The sequence below is a fragment of the Leishmania infantum genome, chromosome 34 (genome assembly GCF_000002875.2).
Source record: "Leishmania infantum JPCM5 genome chromosome 34".
Lineage (NCBI taxonomy): Eukaryota > Euglenozoa > Kinetoplastea > Trypanosomatida > Trypanosomatidae > Leishmania > Leishmania infantum.
In genome coordinates, this window is record NC_009418.2 from 1,600,893 (window position 1) to 1,624,371 (window position 23,479).

At 59.2% G+C, this 23,479-nt stretch overlaps 11 protein-coding genes across 11 annotated transcripts; all 11 read left to right on the top strand.

The window, feature by feature from the left end:
- Window positions 1-398: 398 nt before the first annotated feature.
- Window positions 399-848, top strand: LINJ_34_4000 (conserved hypothetical protein; the record flags this gene model as incomplete). Its single annotated transcript, XM_001468720.1, has 1 exon — window positions 399-848. One exon carries the CDS (start codon window positions 399-401, stop codon window positions 846-848), a length of 450 nt encoding a protein of 149 aa, XP_001468757.1.
- Window positions 849-1,630: 782 nt separating this feature from the next.
- LINJ_34_4010 (conserved hypothetical protein) lies at window positions 1,631-3,373 on the top strand (the record flags this gene model as incomplete). The annotated part of the gene is made up of 1 exon (XM_001468721.1): window positions 1,631-3,373. The coding sequence occupies one exon, from the start codon at window positions 1,631-1,633 to the stop codon at window positions 3,371-3,373; it is 1,743 nt and encodes a 580-aa protein (XP_001468758.1).
- Window positions 3,374-4,578: 1,205 nt separating this feature from the next.
- LINJ_34_4020 (protein serine/threonine phosphatase, putativee) lies at window positions 4,579-5,508 on the top strand (the record flags this gene model as incomplete). The annotated part of the gene is made up of 1 exon (XM_001468722.1): window positions 4,579-5,508. The coding sequence occupies one exon, from the start codon at window positions 4,579-4,581 to the stop codon at window positions 5,506-5,508; it is 930 nt and encodes a 309-aa protein (XP_001468759.1).
- An 857-nt stretch (window positions 5,509-6,365) lies between these two features.
- LINJ_34_4030 (hypothetical protein, unknown function) lies at window positions 6,366-7,031 on the top strand (the record flags this gene model as incomplete). Its single annotated transcript, XM_001468723.1, has 1 exon — window positions 6,366-7,031. The coding sequence occupies one exon, from the start codon at window positions 6,366-6,368 to the stop codon at window positions 7,029-7,031; it is 666 nt and encodes a 221-aa protein (XP_001468760.1).
- Window positions 7,032-7,572: 541 nt separating this feature from the next.
- Window positions 7,573-9,039, top strand: LINJ_34_4040 (conserved hypothetical protein; the record flags this gene model as incomplete). Its single annotated transcript, XM_001468724.1, has 1 exon — window positions 7,573-9,039. The coding sequence occupies one exon, from the start codon at window positions 7,573-7,575 to the stop codon at window positions 9,037-9,039; it is 1,467 nt and encodes a 488-aa protein (XP_001468761.1).
- Window positions 9,040-10,196: 1,157 nt separating this feature from the next.
- LINJ_34_4050 (conserved hypothetical protein) lies at window positions 10,197-10,808 on the top strand (the record flags this gene model as incomplete). Its single annotated transcript, XM_001468725.1, has 1 exon — window positions 10,197-10,808. The coding sequence occupies one exon, from the start codon at window positions 10,197-10,199 to the stop codon at window positions 10,806-10,808; it is 612 nt and encodes a 203-aa protein (XP_001468762.1).
- A 786-nt stretch (window positions 10,809-11,594) lies between these two features.
- LINJ_34_4060 (conserved hypothetical protein) lies at window positions 11,595-11,891 on the top strand (the record flags this gene model as incomplete). Its single annotated transcript, XM_001468726.1, has 1 exon — window positions 11,595-11,891. The coding sequence occupies one exon, from the start codon at window positions 11,595-11,597 to the stop codon at window positions 11,889-11,891; it is 297 nt and encodes a 98-aa protein (XP_001468763.1).
- A 780-nt stretch (window positions 11,892-12,671) lies between these two features.
- LINJ_34_4070 (conserved hypothetical protein) lies at window positions 12,672-13,904 on the top strand (the record flags this gene model as incomplete). The annotated part of the gene is made up of 1 exon (XM_001468727.1): window positions 12,672-13,904. One exon carries the CDS (start codon window positions 12,672-12,674, stop codon window positions 13,902-13,904), a length of 1,233 nt encoding a protein of 410 aa, XP_001468764.1.
- Window positions 13,905-14,525: 621 nt separating this feature from the next.
- Window positions 14,526-16,304, top strand: LINJ_34_4080 (conserved hypothetical protein; the record flags this gene model as incomplete). Its single annotated transcript, XM_001468728.1, has 1 exon — window positions 14,526-16,304. The coding sequence occupies one exon, from the start codon at window positions 14,526-14,528 to the stop codon at window positions 16,302-16,304; it is 1,779 nt and encodes a 592-aa protein (XP_001468765.1).
- A 271-nt stretch (window positions 16,305-16,575) lies between these two features.
- LINJ_34_4090 (putative Unc104-like kinesin) lies at window positions 16,576-21,249 on the top strand (the record flags this gene model as incomplete). The annotated part of the gene is made up of 1 exon (XM_001468729.2): window positions 16,576-21,249. One exon carries the CDS (start codon window positions 16,576-16,578, stop codon window positions 21,247-21,249), a length of 4,674 nt encoding a protein of 1,557 aa, XP_001468766.2.
- Window positions 21,250-22,384: 1,135 nt separating this feature from the next.
- Window positions 22,385-23,095, top strand: LINJ_34_4100 (conserved hypothetical protein; the record flags this gene model as incomplete). Its single annotated transcript, XM_001468730.1, has 1 exon — window positions 22,385-23,095. The coding sequence occupies one exon, from the start codon at window positions 22,385-22,387 to the stop codon at window positions 23,093-23,095; it is 711 nt and encodes a 236-aa protein (XP_001468767.1).
- Window positions 23,096-23,479: the final 384 nt, after the last annotated feature.

Consider the following 23,479-nt stretch of genomic DNA (forward strand, 5'->3'; position numbering starts at 1 on the left):
GATCCCCCCTCCTCCCTTCGGCAAACAAGCACGCCAGCAAGATCGCGGTGCCTTCGTTAGAGCGTGCCTATGTTTGCGCGTGTGCCTTGGTGTCGATCTCGGCGATTTGCTGCGGAATCACCGCCGAAGGCCACTATTGACGAGCACTTGGTGATCATTAGCGAGTGCCGAAGCGTCGGCCTTGCCGGTAAAGAGCAGTGGTCTGCCGTGTTGCCGTGGGGCCACACGCGCCTTCCCTCGCCCGACTCTACCCCCGGCTGTCTTGTGCTTTCTTCTGCCCACTCTCCACTCACCTCCCATCCCATCGTCGCTGATAGTGAAGTACACGAACACACACACACACACACACCGCACATACCGCGTCTATCAGCCTGGACGGTAACGCACTGTTTCGTGTCATGTACGGTGACAAGGGCCCGCCCAAGGGATACAGTGTCCCTCGGTTCGACACCAACGCCAGCAAGCGATGCCAGACATGTTCAAGCACGGAGCATTGGACCTTTGAGTGTCCACTGAAAAAATCGGCCACATCGTCTGCCAAGAAGAGCGCCGCCGCGACGGTGAAGCTAAGCCCGAGTCAGATGCTCAGGTACGGGATAAAGCGGAAATCTGCCAATTTTGTCCCAGAGCCCACGGAGCGCGAGGTGTTCGATGCGGAGCTGAGGGAGCTGCGCAACATGCTGACGGCGGAGGTTCGCCAGGAGCTCAAGGCGAAAAAGTTTGCGGCACACAAGAGTGGGAATGACTGCAAGATGCACGAGGCACCGCTGCCCTCTGCGGCACCCAAAAAAGAGTCGCCGTCCGACCCCGTCAAGATCAAGAAGGAGCGTACGGAGGAGAAGGAGTGATGGGCGGGGTAGAGGAGCTCAGAAGACAGCGCCAGTCCTTGGATAGGTGCTGACGCGCGACACAAGCAGCTCGTGAGCCACAATCAGGTCGCTCTCGCTCGCTCTTTTGGCCATTTGCCGTGACCTAAAGGCGTCGCTCCTTCTCCCACGCACCCGCTCGCCTCCCTCGCTGCATGAGGGACAGCGGCAGGCAGGTGGTCTCCATCGTCTTGCATGTGCGAGAGTCGGAAAGTCAAAAGAAGAAAATAACAAGAGCAGGAAAAAAAAAGGCTCTGCCTGCGCGTGACGTCTTTTGAAGGGCGAAGAGGCACTTGCGCGGAGGTGCTGCTCCACAGTGCCTCTTGGCCCCGCGACCGTGATGCTGATAGGAGTTGCGCGGAGCAAGGCAGGGTCGCTTCCCCCTCTCCTTCGTCTGTTGCTCTTGTCATGCTGTGTGCAGCTGTATATCAGAGCTCCGTGCAAACCCATCTCTCGTTCTCTCTCTTGCTCGCATGTTTCTCCTCCTCTTGCGTCGCCTTTTTTCTTTTTTTTCTTTGCATCGGGTGCATCTTCTCTTGTCGGACGCTCGCTGCCGCCATGACGACGGCGCTGGATAGGAACTGAATACCACAGGAGCGCCTGCCGCTCCACCCTGCTTCCTCCCTTCCTACACTCAGCATTGTTGTATATGTAGCGGCACGCATTCAAGTATACGGACGTCAACGCACGCGCAATATGCTGGTTGCGCGTTTTGGCCGTCAACGTAGATTTCCTCTTTTTTCTTTCTCATAATGAGTTCTAGGATGTTCTGGCGCGATGTGCGCCGCCACGGCCGACCGCTCAGCTTAGGGCTTCTCATTCTCCACATACTCACCGTAACACACTGGTGGATGGTGACCATGTATCTCCCACGCAGCAACAGTTCAAGTCTGCCCCTCATCCCGGACCACAATGATGCAGCGCTGCCCAGCGTGTCACAGGAATCATGGTGGGCGAAACTGCGAAAACAGACCCCACCACCGTTCTTTCATCGACCGCCGCCGCCTCTGCACAACGAGGAGCCGACTCTGCCGCCGGAGCGAGTAGCTGTTATCTCCACCTCCACCCCCTCTGTGCCTCCGCGGCCGTCTGTGACAAGCACTGCGCCGCCTACCGAAGCGGAAGAGCGCGCGGAAGGCGTTCCCCCTTCGCCACCGAAGCGGATTAGTGGGCTTGGCATCTCGACGACCAGCGTTTCGCCGACTCTCTCCCCGGACGACACCATCGCCGCCTTTTACGCGCAGCTCGCCGTCTTCGAGGCGAATTTGCAGGTCAAGGATGTAAAGGGCAACCCCGATCAGCCTACCAAGGACTTCGTCGACATCGACGCAGACGATGAAATCGGAGTACCCCTCCCGTACGACCCGTACTACATCGAGGACCCTGCTCGTTGGACGGCGTGCGACCCTCGCAACGCCTCCTTCTCTGTTGAGCGGGACCGGCTGTGCCAGGAGTACCTGCGCAATCACAACAACATGCGTAGTATAAAGGCGATGTCGTCGAAGCTTCTGCAGGGCCGCACTATCAAGATGCAAATCACGTACGCGCACAACGACCTCAAAACCATTGTAAAGCTGTCGCAGCGAAAGTTTATCTACGAGGCCGTCAGCGAGTACTGGGCCTACTCCTTTGACCGCGCGCTCGAGTTCAACCGGGTGCCGACATCGGTGTTCGTGCCTATTCCCCTGGACTACCTGCGCGTCGCCGTCGCCTACTCACCGCTCTTCTCACAGTGGTTCAACCGCTTTGTCGTCCTGTACAACTACACGAACCGCAACTTTGTCCAGTGCGCCTACTACACGCGGCAGGTGTCGGAGTGCAGCATGGCGACGTTGCAGCTCTGGATGAAGGATGTCCACCCCGCGCTTGACACGTTTCTAGCCATCCCGTACGAAATCGACCACTCCTTCATCCGCAAGTACTACATTCCTGGCCACGAGCTCTTCGCCGGCACCAAGCGGGCACGGCTGCGCGCCGTTGGCGAGCTTCTCGATCGCAGCGTGTTCGACTTTCTCATCGGCAACACCGACCGCGGCACCAATAACCACAACAACTTCGCTTACGGTGGGTGCAGCGCCGAAACAGAGTGCCAGCTGGAGAAGTCAGAGAACCGCATCAAAGGTCTGGCCAAGTACGCCTACATTGACCACGGAAGCAGTCTCTATTCGCACAAGGAGCCGTTGGAGAATCCGTTTTTCGGCAACGCCGATCGAGTAAGCATCTGCCGCTTCCGCCGGTCCACCTTCGAGCATCTTGCCAAGTACGCCTCCACGGAGCGCGCGCACTACCCTCTCATTGAGCACGTCGAGCGCTCCGTACCGGCGGCCGCCTACGAAGTCAGTCACGAATCCGTAATTCGTAAAGTGCAGGTGCGCCTCGACAAGATCGTGCACATCATCAACCGCTGCCGGGTCAAGTACACCGACAACGAGGTGTTCTCGATGCCGGAGTACGACTCGGTACGCATTCCAGAGGAGGACGCAACGCTCGGTGACGAGTGGAAGTGAAGTAGAGCATGCTGTGTGCGACTAATTCGCCCCGTTTTTCCCGTGAAGCAGCAGCTCCTCACCCCCCTCGCAACTCTTCGCACGCAGAGTAGAGTGATATATATATATGTGTGTGTGTGTTTCTCCTCCTACCCTCTTCCCCGCCTCGCTCTGCGCTCTGCGCTCATGTGTGGGGGATGTGTGGGGACTGGCAGCCACGTCTCCGCGAGTCACGGCGTACGATTGCGCCTTACCTTCCGCTGATAACATGTTTACGCCAACGTGACGGAACAGCGTACGCTGCAGGGGTATTCATGTACGTACGTGCGTGCGGAAGGGCACATGAAGGACACAAAGCGGAGAGAGCAAGACGTCCTTGCGAGCGGTGCACCGGCACTCTCAGCGTTGCGTGTACACGGACTTCTCTCCCCACGCGAATGGTGGCGTGAGGCGCCTGTCTCGAAAGTAGACACGACGGTGCTTGATGCGCCGGGTGCGCAATGATATCATTCAGCTAAGAACGCTTTTCCTACTCCTCGCACGCAAACAAAGTCGTTTCCTCGGCGCCCCTTGACGCGCTTGTACAACTGGAACAAGCGACGACGCAGCAAGGGGCATGCATTGACTCGAGATACGGCAGCCCTCCTCTCCCTTCCACCCCTTCCTCACCATCACCGCGCGGGTTCACGGCACCTCTAATCTGTCTCTCCTGCTCTCACCCACCATTCCGCGACGCTCCCCCCTCCCCTCGTTAGCTTGTGTGCGAGAGAAGTGGAGGTCTCATGCTCAGGCGCACGCACGCCACAGAATACGTACATACACCGCTTAGCTGCGCGCGCGTCGTTTGTTTGATTCCTTTTTTCTGTCACATCATTGCCGCGGCCACTGCTTGACGGGCGCATGCCGGCTCGTGTCTTCGCACCCCATCCGCTACCCACGCTCCCACATCCGCCGTCAGCGTGCAGACATAGATCGGTACAATTTGGTGCGCCTTCATTGAATCCGAGCCCATGACGCGGAAAATTCGAATCGGCGTTTTCCTGCTCTGCTACCACGTTCCACTCTCCCTCCCTCTCTCTGGGGCGTTGGATGGGCTTCGGTGCCACGCGTGTGCTTCTTAGTCAGCGCGGTCTTAGGTGGGGGTTCTCGTTGTCGGGCTCCCCTTTCTCTCGTTTTTTTTTCCCATCTTCTGATATCTGTTCAACTCAGCGTCGCGCAAGCGCGCGATGAACCTCGATGCGTGGGAGGAGAAGGTGCGCCTTGTGCAGCCACTGGAGATGAAGGAAATGCAGCTCCTGCTTCGCACAGCCGTAAATCTGCTCATCGAGGAGAGCAACGTGCAAGGGGTGCACCTCCCTGTCACTATCTGCGGGGACATTCACGGTCAGTTCCTCGACCTTCTTCGACTCTTCGAGGTGGCAGGGGAAATTCGTCGCGAGACTAGCAGCATGAACTACATCTTCCTAGGCGACCTCGTCGATCGGGGGCGCAACAGTGTCGAGGTACTCACCTTTCTTCTGATTATGAAGCTCAAATACCCGCACAAAATCACTCTCATCCGCGGCAACCACGAAACTCGGCAGGTCACCACCATGTACGGCTTCTACGATGAGTGCGCCGAGAAGTACGGCACAGTGGAGATATGGAAGCTGTGCACAGAGGTGTTTGACTGCATGCCGATCGCCGCACTCATCGAGGGCAAAAGTCTTTGCATTCATGGCGGTCTCTCTCCGGAAATCCGTGCGGTCGATCAAATCCGGCTGCTGAGCCGGCGGCAAGAGATTCCGAACGAAGGACCCTTTTCAGATCTCGTCTGGTCGGATCCGGAGAACGTCGACGGCTGGGTGGTGTCGCAGCGTGGCGCCGGCTTTCTTTTCGGCGCCTCCGTCACGCAAGAGTTTATCCACCGCAACCGGCTCAACCTCATCGCCCGCGCCCATCAACTCGTCCACGAGGGATTCAAGTACCACTTCGACGAGGAATACCTCTGCACAGTGTGGTCAGCGCCAAACTACTGCTATCGATGCGGCAACCTCGCCAGTGTCCTGCGCATCTACGAGGACCACTCGCGCGAGTTTGTCGTCTTTAAGGAGGTGGAGGCACAGATCACCTTCTCTGACGAGCCCAGAACGAAGGAACCGGCCTACTTTCTGTAGGGAGGTCCCCTCCCCCTGACCTCTCTCCATATCTGCTGGTCACCGGATGTTGTGCGCCGACGGCACGGCAGTCTTGTGGTCTTTATTTTTTTTTTCGTTCTGGCACACACAGCGAATGTGCGTGCGTCGCCTCTGGTGAGGTATTCCTCCCTCCCCCCCACTCTCTCTGTCTCTCTCTGAATCGGCAGATAACGAAGTGCTACTGGAGAACGGATGCCACCCTCCTCCTCAACCCAAATGGCGCTTCTGTGCCGCAGAACCCTAACCACACCCGTCCCGCACGCCTTCGGTCGTCTGTAAGAGAAGCGGCGTTTGCCCCTCCTCCTCTGCCTCTCCGCGTTCGCGTTTTTCTCCGTGCGTCAACAACGGCTGGCTCAACACAAAAAGGAGAAGACACAAACTCTTCACACGCACGCAGACGTGCACGTGTAGTTGAGGTGACACCTGTGTCAAATGGGTTCGTATGTTTGCTTCTCTCCCAGCTTACCTGCCGGCTCCTTTAAAGACACGCAGCACTTTTGCACGCCGACAAGCGACCTTACTGACGCCTCTTACGACAGTCGCGTTCCTGAGAGCTCCCCACTGTACCATTCCCAGCCGACTGAAACTCCGAGCTGTCTCTCCACTCGGTCCGCTGAGAATGCCTCCTCCGACGTTTTCCACTCTATCGCATCTTTTGATGCTACCTTGATCTCCGGCTCCCTTCTCCCTCCCCCCCAAACCTTCATACCGTAGCTGGTCCGCTCAAGATCTGCTAGAATCGCTACATCTCCACCGCAGTCGACGGATACTGCTTGGTGCTCGTACCCACGCACATCTACGCTCTCGCACCCCTCACAGCACTCGACCGCGCTGCGATGCCGTTTTCTTTGGCAGAGCTACAGAACGTGTTCTTCGACGCCCTCACTGGCTGCCCACCAGACGCGCCACAGAAGACGAGAGACACGGCGGTGACCGTGGCCGGCGCGTCTATCTTCGCTGGAGCGTGGCAACCGCTGGAGGCAACGCGTATGCCGGTGCGCGCCTACCTGCGCGAAACGGGCGAGTTCGATACGGAGGACTCATGCAGACGAGCTGTGGTGCGCGCCGTGGATGCGGCGTTGAACGATGTGCTTAACGACGATGCCGTGAACGCTTTCATCGGTGCCAACGCGTGCGAGTCGGCCGACGTTGTCGGCGCATGTGAGCACATCCTGCGCAAGTACCTTCTTTGGATGCTAGACGGCTACTTGCACTACGACGGGACACCCCAGTGCCCCTTCTACGACGCACTCAAGAGTACGGTGTGCGCGTTTTCGCTGGAGTGGGGTCAGACCTTTGGGCCGATGTTTGCGGAGGCGCAAAGTCCCGACGAGTTCTTCAGCGTCTTGGTCACGCGCGGCGCACGGCACCACGCCACTGCCGCGGCGACAAACCCAGACGACGCCAAGGTGCGTATGGTGACCGCCATGTCTATTCAGGTCTTTCTGATAGCCAAGACGTACTCGCCCAATACGCCGTTTCCTTCTCAAGTAGCGCTCTGAAATCGCTCTTGGCAGGTCACGGATCCGTGGTGTTGCCAGGGTCACGACGGTGGCGCCCCGTCTTGCCGCCGTGTTAGCTTTTGCTTTCCTCTCCTTGTCTCGTACGTCGCTTTCCGAGGTCACCCGGTCGACGATTCCTGTCGAGTTTCTCAAGTATTCGTGAGAAGGTGTCCCCACTTCCTCCTCGCGTGAGGCGAAACAATCGCGCGCGCGATCGCATACCCATCTCGAGAAAGGCAGTGCCAACCGTTGACATGTGGCGCGCACATGTCGTTTCCTGCCTCCTCTCTTTCCGGCACCTGCCGTCTGTCTCTGTCTGCCTCGTGAGCGAGGTGCGCACGCACGTCTCGGCGAAAAAAAACGGGGCGACAGTGTTGCGTGTGTCGCACGCATGGCGTCGCTGTGGGTTGTTGGCTGGAAGACGTGATGTTTACTTCTCTTCCCTTCCTCCTCCTTCTCCTTTAGCACACGCACATCGGAACAGGCGTGCGGGACGTACACACCCGCACAAGTGCGAAAGTCACGGGGCACGGTTTAACGCATGCAGTCGAAGGTGATTGCATTGCTTACCTCACGGCCGCTGTTGACCGCGGCTGAGGCGGCCATGGAGCTTGGGGTGGCTCATGGAGACTTGCAACCGATCTTTGCCTCCGTCGCCGCATCAAACAAGGGCGTCTACACACTTCTGACCGGCTCCGTCGAGGAAGCAGCCGACGGAAGCGCCACGGCGGTTGTGATGCGCAAGGCAGATCGCCTCGAGGAAGACACCTCCTCTTACGCACTCCTCTCCCTGACCTACCCCTCGAATATGTCAGCGTCGTCACTTCCGGTGCGGCTGCATCCCTGCAGAGAGGCATCGCTGCGCGCGTATCCATTAGTGGCAAGGAGCGACATGGAACCCCGCGCGGCAGCGACAGCTCCGCCGGTCGCCGCCGGTGCGCCAGCAGCAACAGAGCTGACAAGAACAGAAGACAGTAAGCCTGCGGCGGCATCGTTGTCTGCTGCTACTCCAGTCGCACCGACAATACCCCCACTAGCGCAGGACGAGCCGCCCCGAAGCACGCCGACTCCTGCGACTGTGACAGCTCCCAAGAAAGAGACGGCGGCTCGAACGCCGTCGCCGAAGGCTGCTCTCTTCGATAAGATGAAGGAGGCGGCGGCCACAAAGCGCCCTCGCACGGAGAAGGCGCAATCAAAGCCGCCGCGCCAACCAGCGAAACCGAAGAAGGTGGCGAAGACGGAGAACACGACGAGCTTGGCCAAGCTGGCGCGTGCGTCGAAGAGGAAGAGCGGCGGCACCCCTGCAGCCACAGGCGCCGGCGCCGCGCCGACTTCCATGCGCTTTCTCGACGACGACGACGATGCGACGGCTCACTTTAGCCACAGCGAGGGCAGCACCAGCCATTCAGAGGCCATCGAGAAGGAGGAGCCGCCTATCTTTGACGTGGTCGAGGTGCCTGCCTCAAACGACGAGGTTATCATGTGTGACGACGCCCCACCGCTCGCATTCCGCCCAGCGGCGCCGCTGCCCTCTCCACCGACACCAACTCCTACCAAGAAGGGGCCCGAGGCCACGAAGGCGAGCTCAGCCGCTGCGGCGGCAGAGGCAGGTGCAGCACAGTGCAAGCTTAGCACCTTCTTCAACGCCGCGGTCGTGGAGTTCCAGAAGGCGTACGTGCGCGAGATGCAGACGGAGATGAAGGTGGAAAACGGCGAGTTTGTCTGCTGTGATGTACCCCGTTACAAGCACAGTGCCACGGGAGAGGTGATTAGCGAGGACGAGTACCACCAGCGCACCGCGGCGTTTGTCCGAAGCAACTCGCAAGACGCCGCCGCAAACACCCCGAATCGGAAGTCCGCCGGCGCCTCCGTAGAGTCACCACCGTGTCCGACTGCAAAGCAGAAGACGGGTTCGCGAGGCACTGGGCAGAAGTCGGTGGCGCAAGAGGAAACGGCAGCGACGCCGGCCAAGACGCTTCACTCCTTCTTCAAGACTTCCTCGGCCTGACAAAGACGGTGTACGTGCTCGGTGGCGTTCCTGTGTTCGTCTTTTTTTTTTTCCTTCCGGAGTTGGAAGAGAGTCCTCTGCGCAGTTCCAACGGTCATCCTTGTCGAGGGGAGGCGGGTGGCGTGTAACTGGAGAGCCTTGCCGGCTGCTAGTGTTGTTCACGATTGCCTAAGATGCTGAGGTGCGCCTGTGAAGCAGTTTTACTAGACTTCAGCGGTCTGTATGCATGGAGGGCGGTCTCCGACCCCGCTCTCCTCTCCGTCCCCCTCAAGGGGCTGGGCCCTGCGCATGAGCGCAGGGCTCCTTTACAGCACCACCTGCGTCTTCTTTCCTCTCTCGGGTCTCCTGCACCTTCATAGAGGCAAACGCGCCTGCCGCTGCGCCGTCACGCACACGCGCTCGCAGTGCCCATCCATAGAATTCGTTTTTTTTTGTGTCAGACTTTTGCAGAGCAGCGGACCAAACAACGTAAAACTGCGGCGATGTACGCCACACGTGAGCTGGCATAACGTCCCGAAGTGCGTTGCACGACGTTTCATTGCCGCCACTCCGCTCTGCCCACCCGTCCCCCCACTCTTATTCTTCTCTGTGCGCTTATGCGTGCATCACGTTGGGACACGAAAGAGACGCGATGTTTTCTGTGCGAGTAACGCAGAAGGGCCCTTCGCTGCCACTGCTATGATAGCGGCTGAGGGAACGGCTTGTGCTGTCTCTCTGTCGACATTTTAGAAGCACATCCGCGACGACGCGGAACGGCGCCACTGCGTGGGAGCCGAGTCTCCCCTCCGTCCTCTTTGACAAAACGCGGCTGTCCGCGTACGAGCTGGCAAGAGGTGCTGAGGCGCACATATTTCTCCGCGGGCACTGCAAGAATCCTTTTCACAGCCTCCATGGTGGGCATGACGGACTCGGCCTCCTCCCTGCTCTTTCTCCCTGTTCTCCCTAATTGTCCTCCTTTACTGCGCTGCAGGCGCGTGGATGCGGTACGAAAAGTAAACACAAGACTATCGCTGCCTGTCCTTTGCCCACGCCGTTCTTCTGTTCCGTGGCTGTTCTCTCGGCGAGGGTACGCAGGCATTGCCTTCTCTGAGCTCCTTCAGTGTCTCTCTGTGGGGGGTGGCTCTCAGCCGCGCTGCGGACGCCGCACGCGCCGCGGCATGAGCAAGCAAGTTCTTGAATCCCTTCCGCTGGCGAAGGGGAAGGACATCCACAGCCGGATAGCAAAGTTGGCACTCTACAAGGAGTGTCTCGCCCTGGCGTACCTCGTGCGCAACAAGCTGGTTCGCGAGCACACGCTGCGGGAGGTGCGTGAGAAGTGGCTCGAGCACCGCGGCGACGGTGGCCACACCCTGCAACTCCAGCTGGCCAGCTGCCTGGATAGAATCGCGTACGGCCGCATGTGCCACTCAAAGGCGCGCCAGCGCCTCCTCCCTAATGCGAGCGAATCGTACGACTGGGGGGTGGTGAATCCGATGGAGAACCACGAGAAGTTGATTCGCCGTCGAGAGGAGCGGCAATGCCCGGACGCGTTTAACCACAGCCGCGGTAAGCGCGATTTTGTGCCCATGTCGAATTGGGGCTACGGTAACATGGACCCGGACGCGATTGCGAAGCACAAGGAGCTGACGGACCGGCAGCACTTCATTGGGCCCCATTGGCGCGATCGGCCGAGGCCGATGGTCCTCGAGGACCTGAGCTTTGAGGAGGAGCTCTACGTTCACTTTCAAGGAAAGCCCAAGATGCGGAAAACGCCCAAGAAGCACTTCTGATGTCGCTGCGTGGGCGTTGGTGTGCGTACGTGCAGCCACAGGGCCGACCCTGCACCCGTGATCCTGCACATCACCGCGGCAGAGAAGCTCGAGGGTGGCCGAGGAGCCATCTCGGTGCCATGCCGCCACACGCCCTCCTCTTCGTCAGCCTTTTTGTTTTCTCTCCCTTGTGCAGGTATTTGTTTTGTGCGTGCCTTCGCAGAGCCGAGCACCACTGACACTGCTCTCCTGCTGCGTGGTGGCACACACAGGCACACAGACGCGAACAGATGCTGGGCACACATCCGCATGGCAAGACACCCTTCGCTATTATCCCTCAATGCTTCTCCTGTCCTTTCATGCGCGATGCCCCCCTCCCCCTCCTCTCGTCACTGCAGGGCGAGAGCCGCCAGATGAGTCGCGTGCAAGCGAGCAAGCCATTGGAAGTGCAAGGCAAGAAAGAGGGCAGGACTGCCAGGGGTCCGCATTGCGTGCCAGCAATCCGCCACCTCCCTCACCTCCCGTCCCCTCCGGTTGGTCTTTTCCCGGCGTTTAGTAGGGTGGTGGTGGGGTTATAGGAGTGCTGCGCCACGAGTATCGCCACGATGCGCCATAACTCTCGCCCTCTCTCTGCGTTACTGTCCCTTCTGCCCGAACTTTCCCATCTACATCTCCGCTATTCTTTCACGCGATACAAGTCGCGCGACGGCCACCGCGTCTTCTCTTGCCTTTATTCAGCCCCACCGTGGACTTTTCGGCGCTTGTCGTGCGTTTCATCGGCTCACAGAGGCGCTCCGCCTGACAGCCATGTCCCAACTATCGATCGTAAAGGATCAGCTGCTTAGTAAGGGCATCAACCACTTTGTGGTGCTATCCAGTTCCGGTCAGGTGGTCGAGTACAGCGGCGACTTTGAGATCAAGGAGAAGCAGGTGCTGGCGTACGCTATTATTCAGCAATGCTCTGCGCTGTTTGCGAAAGGTGAATCGATGAAGCGAGTCACCATGAAGTTCGACGACGTGCTTTACGTGGCGACGACTGTTCAAGATAGTGCGATGGTGTACGGCGTGGTGGCCAAGCGTCCCACGAACGGGGCGACGATGTAATGCCCGCCTGCGCACCGGCGACAGTTTGTTTGTTTCTGAAAGAAGGCGGTTGTAGGACATGTGGTATCGGTGTGTCTGTGAGTACCGCACCCTTCCCGTTGCCTGTATCGGCGTCTGCCTCTCCGCTGCTTTGTCTCCCTGCGGGCGGATCTGTTTCGCTTCTTTTGTGTTGCTTCTCCGCGTTGTTGACTATGGAGAAGGTGAAGCGCTGTAGCGCGGCATGCTGTCTGGGACGAAGCTCCGTCGACGCCACTCTCTGCGCCTGTTGCTTCGTTGCGCCATTCGCATCTGCCAAATCATCAGCTTTAGGCCGGGCACTGAGGTGTTCACTGCACTCCTTCGCCCTTGGGGGATGTGCTTTGTGCGGGCGATTGCACGTCTCAGCGCTGTGACATGTGCTCTACCGGTGCAGTGAGCTGGGATGCATGACAGCTCTCCATCCGTCACCCCCCCTCTCTCTCCTCCTTTTCCCTTTCCCTTTCCCTTCATTTCCTGTATTCCTGCACGTTGGAGACTCACACGGCGTGAAGCAAAATTGCGTGTGCTGCAAACGGGTAATGTGAGGCTGTGCAAATTCAACTATCCACCATCTTTCCCTTTCTCGCTCCCCTCCCGCTTCCCTCTCGCTTCTCTGACGCCTTCCACCTCTCCACGTGTGTGTGCGGGCGTGTGTGTGCGTCACAAGACACCGACGGCGACGAACTTCGCCTTTTGGTGTGTGCGTGTGGTTCTCTCGCTGCCAGCCCAGCCGCGTTAGCGTCGTCCCTCATTCCGCCCTCAATGAGCACCACGGCGTATGCCTTGGTCGCAAACGAAAGGCAGTACCCTCTCCAGGTGGGGAAGAATGTAGTCGGCCGCAGTAGCGTCCCTGTAGAGGGCGTCTCCTTCATCAACTTGGAATCGCCGCTGGCAGCGATCAGCCGCATGCAAGCGTTCGTAGACATCGGCGCCAACGGCGATGCGTGGATCAGCGACTGCAATAGCACCAACGGCACCTTCCTTAGCATACGCCCCGGGCCGGGCATTCGACTCGAGGCAAATCGCTACTACCAGCTATCGCCGGGATGCCGCATTGTGTTTGGGGACGTGGTGTGCACTTTCGAGACGCTGAGCGAGGCACTGCAGGCGCCGGAGCACCCAGAGCACCCTCTTACCTCTCTCTCTCTCCCCACACGCAAGACGGAGTCCCTGGGTGTCATCGATGCCTTCACCGACAGCGCGGCCAAGACCACCCCGCTAAGGCATCCGTCAAAGCAGGCCAACGCGCACCGGAGTAACGTTCCCTACCTCGACGAAAGTGGAAGCCTCTCGCGGGAGCCTGCTGCGTTGCGTGAAACAGTCTCCACAACGAAGAAAGCCCCACGCCGCGAGCGACGAGAGCCGACAGCGCCGTCGCCACCGCTAAAGCGGACCAAGGTAGAGTCTGCGGCACCGTCCTCGTCTCTCAAGGTAGAGACCGCCGCCACTGCGAAAGCCACGACAGCCGCACGAGCACATGCGGCACGGCCACATGTGTGTCTGACGGGGATGGACAGCGATGAACGGGCGGCCGTTACAAAGCGAGTGCGTGAGCTGAAGGGCCGTGTCGTGGATGACATCACCAAAGCAAATCTCCTCGTCGTAGCAGCACCGCCGGTCCGAACACCAAAGTTCATCGTTGCCGTGGCACGGGGCATTCCGGTGGTGTCGGTAGATTACATCTGTAACCGGAGGGCCGCGCTCGACGACGCGCGTCATCATATCGTGGGTCTCAAGACAGACCAACACACCTACACGGCAGCAGAGCTGAAGAAGGTGATTTATCGAAAAGATGCATCCCCACTTCTGCAGGGTGTTTCGTTCAACATCGCTGCGTTGTCCACCAAGACGAAGAGTGTGGCGGCGGAGATCATCTCCTCCTCGGGGGGAGAGGTGGTGAGCACCAAAAAGGGCGGCGGCACAGCCCTAACAGACGAACAGCTCGACAAGCTCTACGACTCCATCCTGCGTGGTAAGGTGTCCGACGTGTTGTAGTGTGCAATCGCACAGACGCCCGGCAACGAGAGAGAGAGAGAGATCCAGTGTTCTCGACAAGCACCGCATCATCACGTCACGCATAGATACGTGCAACACAAGCGTTGCGCATTTCACGAAACAAACGCGCGGAGGAACTGTCGTGTCGTTCCCCAATGTGGTGATGCGCTTTTGCCGGTTCTCGAATGTGATGCTGGAGGCGCCAGCAGGAAGCTGATCGCAGTCTCTTTGAATCTGTGCGCATACTTATCGCCCCGCGCCTGGGGTGAGCGGCGCGGCACCTTGCGCGGTGACGTCGGCTGCACCGAGAGGCCGCCGAGTAGTCTCATGATTTCTCTCTCGATCACTTCTCTTTCATGACCGCCACTGCCGTGCGTCACAGCCCCCGTCAGTGCTTCGGGGCAGCCGTTGTGCGTCGACTTGAGCCATCTCACTTCATTTCTCTTCGCTGCCGCGCACGTGCCGTTGCCTCACCGTTTCTATTCCTCAATCGCGACCCTCTCCTCTCTCTCTGCTGTGTTTCTCTTCGCTTCTGCCGCCGCCACTTGGGGTGCGCGCCATCACTGGGGTACTGTACACGTCGGCAAGAGTGGTGTCGCCGTGGACGACTGTCGACGACAGATGGCGTCAAAAAGGCTTCGGTCAAACGTTGACGTAGTGGGCGGCATCAACGAGTTACTGAACCTTCCGGTCCGCTCTCCGCCGCACGGGGAGGAACGCCTCGACACTACATCGTTCAGTTGTCAGCCGAACTCGTTCGTGCGAGTCACAGAGAGCGACGATATGCGCCCTTCTGCGTTGAAGCGCCTTCGGACCTCTGAATCGTCCGCTGGTGTGTCGTCCCGCAGCCCCAGCTCCGCCTCGCCTTCCTCGCCACGCACGACGAGTGACAGCGTCGGCGGCGATGAACTCGACCTGCTGCGGCGCAAAGACGAGGAAGTGGCCGACATGGCGCTCTTTCTCGCGAAAACCGTCGGTGAGACGTCGTCGCGGCACTCCCTCGCGGAGCTTGTCGGCCTTCTCGTCCGTAGCGGTGTGCCGCGTGTGGCGTTGGCATTGAAGCGAGTGGGCGCGCAGACGACCTTTGTGGGCAATCTGCATCAGGCGACTTCGTTCACGGGCAATGAGCGCCGAATCGCCGTTGCTCTCTTTTCCAGTCTCATGACCCACGTCGACGCGGAGGCGCTGTTCCAGAAGTGCGTGGTGACGTTTCTCGTCAAGTCTTTGACTCTGGCGGACTGGCAAGAAGCCTCACCTGCTCTTGCGCACCGCATCGCATCGCATTGGTCGGCGCGCCGGAAGCAGAAAGGAACGGCACAGCAACCGCCATCCGGCAACTCATGCGGCGTGGCAGACGGCCTCGAGAGCCAAGTAGCGAAGCTGTGCGGGGGTGTAGCGGAGAGCTCTGGAAGCTATGAAGACAAAAGCTGCGCCTCACTCGCCCTCCGCTCGCTCCTGACAATCATGTTCGCCTACAATACGAGCCCTCACATCGCTGCCTCGCGACATCTCTCCGTGCCGCTCCTCTTCGCCAACGCCGGTGGGCTTCAGCAACTAGGCAAGCTTTTGAGCAGCAGGGAGATGCAAGAGCATGCGCTGGCGCTGCTAGAGGTCCTGACAGCAACAGAGGAGCTCAGTCTGCAGAATGACGGACTTTTGGAGCTTGTGCCTGCGCTTGTAGCGCAGCTGCGCACGAGTGCGGTTGAAGTACCCGTACTCAAGGTTCTCACGAACATCACGAACATCCTGCCGCACGCCCTTTCAGCGACCGGCACTGTGAAGCCATTCACGCAATTTGCGCTTGAGACCCTTTCACGTTCGCGGGCGCTCAGCACTCCTGACGAGACCGAAATCTTCGCCCTTTGCTGCGCCATCAACGTGGTAAAGTACGAGTCGAAGGAGAAGGAGTCTCCGGAGGCAGAGCTTGCCTCGGCCCTTGTTGCTTCGCAGGATACGCTGATGTCCCTCGCATGCGTGATGATGGAGAGCTACCGGTGCAGCAGTACGGAGCAGCTGGTACGCAGTGGCTATTACGCACTTCTGCTAGGCGCACTCTCGTTGGTGCCTGTTGCCGAAGAAGAAGGTAGCACCACGTTGCGTGTGCCCGTGATGACGGCTGTGGCTAGGGTGTCGGATGGCCATTCCGTTGGGCTTACGGCGGGCCACCAACCCATGCGCATTGTTGTCGCCATCATTCAAGAGTTCCTCTTGTTTCAGAGCTCGGCGGGGACGCTGACAAAGGAGGCGGTGCTGGAGATGAAGGCGCTGGTGGACCGCATTCTCAGCAGCAATCACATCGACGTTGCTTCGCACGGTGACCGCGGAACCACTACTGCGGAAACCATCACCGCGGTGTCGACGGACAAGGACGACGACCTCGTTCTGGGCCAACTGCTTTAGCGTCCCCGTTGACACAGCACATCTTAGGTAGCGTCGAAGAGATCGATGGGTGTTCTCCTGAGATAACCTGAACAGGAACTGAAAAGTCGCAGCAACGGTGTGCGCATTGATTGGTGCTTGCGCGTGTGCGTTATTTCTTGTTTATTTTTCCGATGGGCAGTGAAGTAGCAGTGCTCCTACCCACTGCCCTCCAGTGCTCTGCTAGCAGCATTGCGGCGCTTGTCGGTGCATTACGGGCTGGAGGTGCAGATGCGTACGATCACTGCTCTCGATGTCCCTCTTCCTGTCCTCTCGCTCGCTCGATGATTGCCTCACTCCCCATCCCTCTCTCTGTTCTCCCTCCCGATGCTCCTTTCACGCTTCCCGCTCGACGTGCAACCAACTAACACGCACAGCACACACACACACACATACACACGCAAACGCACACACGCGCGCTTTATTTTGGCTGGGCTCCCACGCAGAACGTCTGTTGGCCATGTCCGTCAAGGTCGCCGTGCGGTGTCGCCCGATGAGCGAGCATGAGCTGAAGGCAAACGCGGAAGTTATCGTCCGCATGAACGGCAACGAAGTAGAGCTACGGGGGTCTGTTGACGGCTACGGCGGCAAGTTCCTGTACGACAGCGCACTCTGGTCGACCGGGCAGGTCGTGAACGGCTCCAGCAACGCCGAGGCGTCACAGGCGTACGTCTACAATGCGATCGGGGCGGAACTGTTGGAGCACATCATGACCGGCTACAACGGCTGCATCTTCGCCTACGGACAGACGGGAAGCGGAAAGACGTACTGCATGATGGGCCGTGACAAGGACGATCCCGGGCTGATCCCGCGCATCGCCCAGAGCCTGTTTGAGCAATCCGTCGCGCTACGCGAGCAGAACATTGAAGTGTGCGTGGAGGTGTCCTACTACGAAATCTACAAGGAGAAGGTACGATGCCTACTGCGCCCCACCCAGGGCGGCTACGACGACACGCGGCTGCGTGTGCGAGAGCATCCAAAGTATGGCCCCTTTATCGAGGGACTTGCTAAGTTCGTGGTCAGCACGCCCTACGAGTTTCTGAATTTGATGAGGGACGGCAACAAGGTGCGAACCACCGCCTCAACAGCGATGAACGCGACGAGCAGCCGCTCCCACGCCGTCTTCGCCATCACGCTCACACAGAAGCAGCAGAAAGGCAACCTCATCACACAAAAGACGTCGCGGTTGAACCTCGTCGACCTCGCCGGCAGCGAGAGGGCGTCGAAAACGCTGGCAACCGGGAAGCTGCTGACGGAGGGTGCCACCATAAACAAATCGCTCACCTGCCTCGGTAAAGTCATCAGCGCTCTCGCCGAGGCGGAAGAGTCGGGCAGGAGTCGCCACATTCCCTACCGTGACTCAACGCTGACGTGGATTCTAAAGGACAACCTCGGCGGCAACTCGAAGACGGTGATGCTCGCCACTATCAGCCCTTCGTCGCTGCAGTACGAGGAGACGCTGAGCACGTTGCGCTACGCAGAGCGGGCCAAAAAGATTGTGAACAAGGCGGTCGTGAACGAGACGAACAACAACGAGGTCATTGCGGCACTGCAGAAGGAAATTTGGACGCTCAAGAGCCAACTCGCGAACGCGTCGATGAATGAGCGGGAGCGGCTGCAGGAGGAGCTAGCGGCGAGCGAGGCCGTCAAGAAGGAGCTCACCTCGTCTCTGGGGGAGAAGCTGGCCTACACCAAGAGGCTGATGGAGGAGCGCGAGGAGTACATGCACCAGCTAGAGGTGAAGCTGAGCGCGCAGGCGGAGGAGATTGAGAAGTTGCGCAGAGCCAACGAAGAGAAGGAACGGCGCATCGATGAGCTGCTGCAGCGCATTCACGGCCTAGCCGCTTCAGGCAGTCCGCCGGACGGCGAAAAGGTGGAGCGGATTCAAGAGCTCGTGGCAGCACTGGAGCAGGAGCAAAGCACGGCCAAGACGCGCATGAAGGAAAACCAGCAGCAGCAGCAGCAGGCTACCAGCGCCTCGCTGGACAGCAGCGAGGACGACGCGGAGTCGCATTCGCTCGCCGTAGCAAACCCTTCGGGGCGCCTCAACACGACGGCATCAAACACCGCCGCCGCGCTGGCGGCGGTGCCAGAGACAGAGCGGAGTGCCCCTGCTGTCGCGGACATGGCAACGGAGCTGCCAGTCACTGTGCGCGCCGCCATTCAGAAGAGCCACTCCGCGTTTGTCGTCTGCACTGACCCGAACGCCGAAGACGTCGACAACGACCTTGTCCTGCAGTCTGGCTACGAGAGCGCTGACGAGGACTTGATCTTAGACGAGGAAGTCGAGCTTGCCGCGCCAGCAGACTCTGACCTCGACGACATTCTCACTGAGGACTCCGCTCTTGAACTGCCGACGACAAGTCCGTTGACGAGGGACGGCGACGCTGACGAGCTGCTCGCTGACCCAGACATCGTTCTAGACGAGTCGGTAAGCGAGCCGCCTGCTACACCGGCCCCCGCCACTGAGTCCCCGAGGAAAGAAGCGCCGGTGCAGGACGCGTTCTCGTCACCAGCGTCGACGCCATCTTCACGGATCGCCACAAATGCATCGACGAGGGCGGTCGTACCGGCGTCCTTGACAGCAGATTCGACCCCATCGGTGAAGCGGCGCGCTGCTCTATCAGGAGGATCACTGATCGTATCTCAAGCCTCGGCTGAGTCGCCGACGCCGCCGCCTGTAAGCGGGAAAGAGGCGCCTGCATTGTCGAATAGGCGAGGTGCGATCATCAACGGGACCCACGTGACGCCTAAAGACTTCTTTACGAAGTCGAGCGAGCGGCCCGAGATCTACGCGCCGAATGACCGCACCGCCCAGCTCGTCATTAGATCGCATGCGTTGCCGAACAACCGCTACCTGCACGAGCCGTTTCGCGCGGTCAATCTGACCGAGGCTTCCCCGACGGGGCAGAAAACGTCATGCGTCTGTGAGATCGACATGTTTCGTGGTCGCTTTCGCAACCTCGACACGGCCGGCGTCAAGTCCTTCGACCTTTCCAGCGTGAACCTCTTCCGCGTGGAGAAGGACCCTCGGCACTCGCGACGGTTGACGCTGTACTTCCTCGACGCCCCACATCGCTACGCGCTCGAGTTCGGCTCCACGGCGCGCCGCCAGCAGTTCTTCGAACTGGCAATGCTGATGCGGCGCAACTCCGTGCTCTGGTGCCCGTCTCTCTGTGTGGACGGTGAGAACGACGTCTCCATCACCGTCAAAGGCACCACGCTGCAGCGGCCCGGCAACAGAGACATCTCTGTCACTGGCGAGGTAAAGATGACAGTGGCGCGTATGCCGTATGAGGTGATCGACATGTGGTACGGCTGCTTCTCGCTGGAGGGGAAGCCACTGCCGCGCAGCATGGCGGTGTTCAGCGGCTTCTTCCCAAAGGATCAGCGCGAAATCTATGTCATCGGCGTCATTGACGTGCCAGCGTCGCTGCTTGGAAACGATGAGCTGGCGAGCTACTTTCTTGCGTACATTGGCGCCTCGACGTACGTTGTCCTCGCCAACACAGCCCTTTCGTCGGATACGCGCCACACCAGCAATGCCATGCTGGTTCTCTGCAAGCGCTCCTTCATTGTCCGAGTGACAAACATTCAGCTGCTGGAGTCTCTGTCGCTGCGGAAGGAAGGTGTGCATCACGGCGACTTCACCGCCGCGGGGTGTTCGCTGCGAATCAACGAGTCCTCTCTATGTGTAATTCTGGTCAACGCGAAACCCGGCGCCTACACCACGCAGAGCCGGGCGGCGTGCATTCGCTCGTTGCTGTCAGGCTTTCCCTTTGTAAAGACGTCGGTGGATATTTCCATGCGGTTCGACTACTTTATCGTCTCCGGCTCCTTCAACTTCGGCGGCGACTTCAGCTCCGAAGATGCGCTCATTCGGGAAATCCTTGCTGACAACCTCATGTCGAACATGCGCGAGATGGAACCCAGCACGACCCTCTCCAGCGCACCGTCACCTCTTCGCGTTTTCTACGCTGTCCGTCCCAGCGTGTCGCGCATGGACATGTCGGTCTACTCGACGTCGCGGGCGCTCACGTTTGCGAATGTGTTCTTCTCCGCCGACATCTTTTGCCAGCGCTCCTTCCTGAGCTTGTTTGCCGAAGGTGTGCCGCGCGTGCGGTTGCTCCTGAGCCGTGTGACAATCAAGGGTGTGCGGCTCCCGCACACCAGGTGTGCGGAGCTGCAGGTGTCGCTGGATGTCTTGGAGGGCTCCCCAACCACGTTCCGGCTTTCCCCGCAAGACGGCGACTACGTTATCCCGGACTCGACGCACACGGCCCTTTACCCGTGTGTCAGCCACACAGAGTACCTCCGACTGCAGACGCTGACGTTCTCTCTACTGGACAGGATTGGGCCGGCGGAGGCGCACAAGCACGCCTTGGTTGCTTCCGGCGTCTTTCCGCTGAAGTCGGTGACCTTGGCTGAACCAGTGCTGCTGCACATTCCACTCTACTACGAGGGATGCGCCGTTGGCAAGCTAACGGCAGTGCTGCTGCAGGTCTACTATGAGCGTAACAGCGCCGAGTTGAGCGCTCTCGGCTTGCGTGACGCCCCGTACGCCACTATCTTCTCCTGCTACGAGAACGAAGTGCGTCGAGCCAGTGGTCAATGGACTCCTGCCTCAATCGTCGATGACGGTCTGTTTCACTTTTCCGCTGAAGACCCGACCGAGTCACAGGAACGTGAGGCGTGCTCTCTACCGGACCCGCATGCCTGGCGCTGGACGACGGAGTGGCAGCACGACCACCGTGAGGACGATCCACAAGGATGGGTGTATGCAGACGGCGTCGGTGCAGACCTGCAGCTGAGCGCCACCGCCTCCACCAGCATACGTCGTCGTCGATGGGTTCGCGTCATGCAGGCAAGCGGACCCATCGCTTACCACTCGTACTTGGCTGACAAGCTGAAGACGGCGGCAGTGTGAGTTGGCGGCATCGGCGCCCAACTTTTCATCGCACGCGTCGTCGCGGTGGCGCGCACACAGCTGCCTGTCTATCTTGATGTGAATTGATGCCCAGCCTATGGCCAAGAAGGGCTTCCGCAGTGGCGGTGGTGGCGGCCATCGCCATACCCATAGACCCGAGGAGGGGCCGCCTCCCGTTGCGTCACCGTCCTCGCCCTCACCGTGACTTTGTTTCCGCTCTCTCAACATATGCCTCTCACGCACCTGCCCCACCGTAGCAGCCCAAGCGCACATGCTCGTAAATTCCCCTTCACGCACGTGGAGCGGTACATGTGCATATACCCCTCCTCCTTCCATATTCTTTACGTTACTCACAGGTCGCCATCTCTACCCTGCTCATGTTCTTTCTTTCTGTTAGTCGGTGCGTGACTGTCCTTTGCCCTCGCGCCCCCTCGGCGGTGTGTCAGCCTTGCGCTTCATGGCGTTGTTTCTTTTCCCTGTGGCACATTTTTCTTACCACCTCTCTCTTCTTCTCAGTGCCGCGTGTATCACCGCCTCGGAGGACTCTTAAGGCAGCGCACACAAACACACACACACACGCACACACACAGACGCACGCACCTCCTCACTCAACGACGCGGCGCAGGAGAGGAAGGTGTGCGTGCGTGTGCGCTGCTACGTGTCCGGTTCAGTGACAGTGTGATCGCCCCCCTTCCCTTCTTACGGTGTTTCTCTGAAGTAAGGGGCAGCAGCTAATGGCCGTGTACCGCGTTAAGCGCGGAAGTGTGCGTGTGGGTGATGCAGCGCACACAGGCACGCATGCGCACACACTACTTTGGCTGCGTAGTTGTTGTTGTGTTTTTTGATCCCGCTCACCGAGTGCCGTCTCACGGTTGAGACCCCTTGGCCACTCTGAGGCGAGCACTGGAGCAAACGGTGCAATGATTGTAAACGCCTCCGGCACCCACAGGCACGCTGCCATTCTGTTCACGGCACTCCCGCCAGCAGGAATGCCGGGAAGCAGGGATCCGGCAACACCTCAACCGACACTTTTTGTTTCCCTGGCCCTTTCTCCCTTCTCTCGCCGTGCGCTATCGCGGCGGACGCACACCTTCGACTTTTCCACAAAGTCTTCTTCTACAGACGCGAAACGAACATGAAGAACGCCAACCGCCCCAGGGCGTCCGTGAGCTTCGCTCGGGAGCGAATCGTGTCAACCGCTGCGGCGTCAGCCACGAAGGGGCCTGCGATGCAGTTCGTCTCCAAGGGAGCGCGAAGCGACATGGAGCTGGTTTTTGACCGACTTCATGCTCTAGACAAGTCCGCCCAGTCTGACACCATTAGTGGTAAGGGACTGGCACAATTCCTGAGTGAGGTCGGCGTCGAGGAGTCGTCCTTAGAGTGCATGGTGCTCCTGTGGAAGTTGGGCGCCACTCAGAAAGGCTGCATCATGCGGTCTGAGTGGCTAATATCCGTGTATGCCCACGGCATCGAGTCCATCGTACAGATGCGCCAAAACGTCACCGAATGGGTAAAGGATGTTCGCGAGAGCGGCGGCTCTTTTCTGCTCATGTACAACTATCTGTACGACTACATCCGCGGCGAGGAGGATCGCCGCATGACGCTGACAACTGCACTCAGCGCGTGGGACGTCTTTTTCAGCAAGAACGACCTCTACGCAAAGTGGAAGGCATGGGCAGTGGCCAACGTCAAGGGCGGCGTTTCCCGTGACCTTTGGCGGCAGCTCGGAATCTTCTTCACGATGGACACGACTGCCGCGCAACGCTTCGGCGACCAGATCTCTGCTCTGCCGTGGCCATCGGCAATCGCTGACTTTCTCGACCAGGGCGGTGTGCCGGCCTCGTGATTTGGCGCACTGATGGCATGTGAGGAGACGCTCATGCACATGTGGTCTTGAAACACTCAAACCCGTTTTGTTAAAGCTGGGGAGGAGGTGAAGAAGCAGCGGCATCTGTGGTGTTGGGGTCATCGTGGATGTATTTATTTTATTTCTCTTGTCTGCGGCTCTGTGGATCTTCTCAGCCCATCCCCATTCCCCTTCGATGGTGCATACAAAATATCTTTCTCCGCTATTTGTGATGGACCGATATCGACTCGAACTTGGAATACAAGGAAGAGCGCAACACATCATCCGTCAACGTGGTTGCGCTGACATCCGAAGAGGCGCAGCCACGTCTTCCTCGCCTCTCACCGACGTCTGTGCGCCCGCCATATTGTCGGTGTTTTTTTT